Source organism: Triplophysa rosa, linkage group LG9 (assembly GCF_024868665.1).
Source record: "Triplophysa rosa linkage group LG9, Trosa_1v2, whole genome shotgun sequence".
Lineage (NCBI taxonomy): Eukaryota > Metazoa > Chordata > Actinopteri > Cypriniformes > Nemacheilidae > Triplophysa > Triplophysa rosa.
In genome coordinates, this window is record NC_079898.1 from 11383377 (window position 1) to 11388281 (window position 4905).

The 4905-nt window shown below is 37.5% G+C and overlaps 1 protein-coding gene across 1 annotated transcript; it reads left to right on the forward strand.

Annotated features, from left to right (window-relative positions):
• The first annotated feature begins 1610 nt into the window (after positions 1–1610).
• LOC130558937 (uncharacterized) lies at positions 1611–4428 on the forward strand. The gene is made up of 3 exons (XM_057341679.1): positions 1611–2318; positions 2495–2661; positions 3353–4428. The coding sequence occupies exons 1-3, from the start codon at positions 1611–1613 to the stop codon at positions 4248–4250; spliced, it is 1773 nt and encodes a 590-aa protein (XP_057197662.1). The 3' UTR covers positions 4251–4428.
• The last annotated feature ends 477 nt before the right edge of the window (positions 4429–4905 follow it).

Genomic DNA, 4905 nt, shown 5'->3' on the forward strand with positions numbered 1-4905 from the left:
CTGCATGCAATTAAAAGATGGTCTGGACTACAATGTTTCTGGTATTTTTATTGAATATGATTATTATGCAAAGGATCATGACATACTTTTTTATTTTTTAATATGTTCTTTGGGGTTCACTTAAAAAATTAAAATAATCATGTAATTGGAAAACATGGGCTTTCAGCATCATCACTGAACTTCTGCAGTGCAAAACAAAATGCGTCACTAAAAAACCTTTAATGAAATCACATTATTCCATATAACAGTCACAATATACAGTGTTTATAGACAGATGTCTGCAGAAGATCCTACACATATGCAGAGAACTCTGTTGACCAGTTCAAGTCTTTTTGTGTTTCAGCAGTTGTTATAGAGGATTAGTTTTACTTCTCTGTGTTTGTACTGAAAATAAAATCTAGTTCCTAAAACTGTTTCTGACCTTTCTCAGCCCACAGAAGTTTTTGAAGATAGAAGATTGTACCATATAATACATGAGACCTCCTCCTCTTTAATAGGCCTATCTTTAATCATTAGTATAAAACTCCTATATTATTTTATGTCTAATCTGCAATTATCACAACATGTGTACTTTGTGTTGTGTACTATTTCTCACCTTAGTAGTCATGGACACTCATCGAATTTGCATTCACTCTACTTAAGATCTGTTCTTCATTGTCGGGTCTTGAGTCCGTTGAATTAGTGTTTTATTGGTTATCTGAATTTCTGTTTGCCTTGTGGATTTTTAAAAGACTTTACCGTCTTCAACATTGTCGTGCATGTTTGATACTACACAATTCTGTGACAGAAATAGCAAACGATGACAAAATTTGAATAAGATGGTCAAACAAAACACAAAGTTACTTATGATATTTAGTGTTTATTCAAATAAGTATTGTTTGTAAACAACATTATAATTTATATTTTGGTGAAGTTTTGTCTCTTCAACTCTTCAACTGAGTTATAAGTTGAACTTTGATAGTTGAGTATATTTAAAAGTAAGCCATGTTATGAAGCTGCAGGCATCTGAAGACAGATTTCTTTACTAAAGTAGCAGTGCATAAAAAAATGCATATATAAATAACACTCATGATATAACAACAACAACAACAACAAAAACCTGTCAACCTGAAAAAATTTATAAACATCATATGCAAATTTTCCATGCCACGCACAGACGTGGTCTTGGTCCAAGTACTTAAACCTTCCTTATGTCTAGTCTGCTGACACTTTCAGATTTAGGATCAACTTGCCTGTAAGATTTCAGCTGCTTTTTTATATCTGATTCTAATTTGATTTTACATTTTCATCAGCTTTTTATTGTACTAAGTTTCTCAAAGTTCTTTTCTAATCTTTATTTTTAACTGTTTTCCCTTTTCAAGTTTAAATTGTTACTGATTTTGCAAACTATTTTTGTCTCAACATAGTTTTGAAAATCTTGCTTAATAAGTGCTTTTTAAATTGAACTCTTGTTTTGTTTCACTGGTTATACCAGAGGTTTTTAAACTCCCAGGGGGAGGTGCTAGGGTGTCCCTCTCAAAGGATCATCATATTTGTGGTTCCTTGGCATTATAAAATTCGAAAACCCCTGAAGATCTGTGTTTTCTCTTTTCACATTTCCAGCTGTAATCATGGAGGATGCAGATAAGTTGTGCGAGTCGCTTTTGTTGTGGTTGGAAAAGCGAAAGGAGTGTGCTGATAAGCTGTCGGCTCTGGCGCAAGAATTGGAAGATCTGCACAAGAGCAGCAACATCTCTCAAGTTGTCGGAACGGCCACATCTGTGCTCTCAATATTTGCGGCAGCGCTCGCCACTGTCTTCACAGGAGGTCTGGCTGCCCCTCTACAGGCCGCCGCTGCAGCGGGCAGTGTAGTCAGCATCACATCCACATTGGTAGAGGCGGGCGTCTCCAGCAGTACCATGAATACAGCTACTGCTTTAATCACAGAAGATCAGAAGATTGGGAAGAACATTCAGGAGCTACTGCGAGGTTTGAGGGAGAGGTGTGGAGGGAAGCAGCTTGGGGCTCACGCCTCTGGAGGTTCCACCTCTGATACTGTGGAATGTGAGGTGGCCACTCTACTTATGGGGGCTCTGGCTGGACGAAATAAGATTCCGGTTCCTCTGGACATGCTCAGAAGCTTCAACAGGGCCACGTTCTTTCATCAGGAAGGTGGATTGAATTCTGCTGATGCCCATGGCTTAATTTCCAAAGCTGTTGGCCTTGTTGTCAATCTAGGCAAGAGCGGAATGATTGAGGTTTCAAAAGTATCAGCCAAAGAAATGGTGAAGGACATGGGATCCATTGGCATGAGAACTGCTGTTAAAACAGGATCAAGGGTATTACCTTTTTTCTTTTTGAGAGAGTGGAAATTATAATTGTGACACTGAAGTTAGTGACTGTTCAAGAGAACAGCTTTAAATATGGCAACACATCACATGCATGTTAACATTTATAATGTCGATTTTGTGTCTAATGTACAATATTGTGTGTTCTGTGTTTTTTAGCTTTCTAGCTGCTGGGCATGATTGGTTTAGATGTGCCTCTGTATGACTTGATTGTGAGGTGTGAAGAAATGGTGAAGGGCAATCAGGTCACGGAAGCCAGCCAGTTCCTACGGGATTCAGCAAGGGAAATACTGGAAGCCGGGAGCAAGCTGAAGGACCAGCTGAATGCAATGCAGTATGATGTTTTATTTTGTAATTACACACCTGTCTGACCAAAGTTTAATGGCAAGTGGTCTGGGCAAATGTGATGACATTTTAACAATATGAAAATATATATGTATATTATATAGGCAACAGCTGCAGACAAACTAAGAGACCACTTCAAAGACCATTTTCAGTTTTTCTAAATGTACTATTTATAGGTATGTGTTTAGGTAAAATGATATATTTTATAATTGTTTCATTCTGTGAACATCTAACAATATTTCTACCAAATTTCAAAACAAAAATATTGTTTCTATTTGCATTTATTCACAGAAAATGAAAACTGTCAAAATAACAGAAACTGTCTTTTTTCAGACCTCAAATACTGGAAAGAAAACTAGTTCAGATTCACTTTTTAGTAATACAGCAGTAATATTTGTGGATGTATTTAGGAAAGGTTTTTTTTAATTATGTGATATCCTTGATTTTTATTACAGTTTTCATGAGTCTTTTCATGCTGTCAGTCTTTAACATTACTGTTGGATGACTTTATGTCACTCCTGATGTTTGATTTTGTTGAAATTCAACAAACACTAGATTGGAATGGCTACAATACATCTAGAAATGATGATTCAATGACAATTTTGACTGGTCTCAATTTTTCTCCGCAGCTGTATATATAGTTTGTATGTATTCTCACAATCCAAAATGTCTCATTTCAGTGAGATCATCCAAAAATTGCTGCGAGTGAAGAAGCTTGTAAAGGATTTGGGGGGATATTCCCTCACTATGACTGAGGCTGACCAAAACATCATGAATTACATCATAGCAACATGCCCTGACAGCACGGTGGTCTCTTGGCTTCTGCAGCCCAATCGTCAGACTGAATTTCTGAACCTCATTCGTTTTTTTGACGAGAAGTTGATTGGCCTTCTTGAAGATTTGCGGAAGCCTCAAGGAAGTCACGTAGACATTGTGTTTGTGGCTCATGGCGAAATCACTGACCAATTTATGCCAGCAAGTTGCCTGGTTCCCCCACCTATCATCACTGAAACCATTCTGTACTCTCCGTGGAACTGCAAAATTGACGGCTACGCTGCATATTCAATTGCTCAAGGGAACATTGGATTGAGGAATAGAGTTTTTCATAATAATAATAATATAGTTCAATTTGAGCCAAACCCTTTGCCCGATTGCTGGAATCGCATGCGAGAATCACGTCTCGGCATCCCAATGATCCTTCTGAGCCCTGTGGGTCCTGAAGACGGAGCGTGGAGAGAGTTTCAGGCGCTACAAGAAGGACACATTGAAATAGATGGCCGTGTTATTATTCCATATATTGTCCCACAAGCTTCTGTAACTGCGTATGGGAAGATTCCTTTGTATGTGTTTATATTCGCGTCATGGTTTACACTCATGGTGGCCAACGGAACAAGAGCCACTGTTCACCTGGCTGCTTGTTTGGAACGTGCGGGAAGCACGCCAAGGCCACAGGAGTGGCGGGCACAATACGCCTGGACAAATGATGGAACCTTAATGACCGTAAACGTAGATACGGTGAATGTGAACCCTGTGTTATTCAGAGCCTTTAGATCCATGTTTGACAGAAATATTAGATGAATGACTGTCATGAAGTCAACAACAGCTGGATCGTTCCTGTTATGCAACCTGTAGCAAACTAAAAATTAATTTAGCATTTTTCTTTATATGTTTAGGCTAGATGATATGCTCCTTAACTTTATTTGAACTTGGGAAGCATCTATAGTTAATCACTGAGATTTATTTTGGTTTCTTTACTTTTTTGGCACATCTTACTGTAGCCTATATCTTTTAAAATAATCACTTTTGTCAGATCAGTGCATCATTGATTTTACTAATTTACTAATTGATTACTAATAATTTAATCTAGCAGCTTTTTATTTTGCTGTACCCATTCAAAATATCTTCTTATTCATCAAAGAATCAAGTCTGAAATAAATATATCCAGAAACCTGATTCAATTTCCAATTTAAGGACTTTATGGACTGTACTGTACCTTAAAAAAAACTTTGGTCTATCATTATTCTTATTTGAGCTGGGCCATATTAAAGTGATAGTTCACCCCCCAAAAAAAATCTGTCATAATTTACTCACCTTCTTGTCATTTCAAACCTGTCCAACACAAGAGAAGATGTTTTAAAGACTGTTGGTAACATAACAACAGCGTAACCCATTCGCTTGCATTCGTTTTTTTCACAATAGAAGTGAATGGGTACCGCTGTTGTTCACTTACCAA

Bases quoted from the DNA above. Each gene is read 5' to 3' on its own strand.
- LOC130558937 (XM_057341679.1), top strand. From the start codon at position 1,611: ATGGAGGATGCAGATAAGTTGTGCGAGTCGCTTTTGTTGTGGTTGGAA. The intron at 2,319-2,494 runs GTATTACCTTTT...TTAGCTTTCTAG, and splicing joins CTGTTAAAACAGGATCAAGG to CTGCTGGGCATGATTGGTTT. The intron at 2,662-3,352 runs GTATGATGTTTT...GTCTCATTTCAG, and splicing joins GACCAGCTGAATGCAATGCA to TGAGATCATCCAAAAATTGC.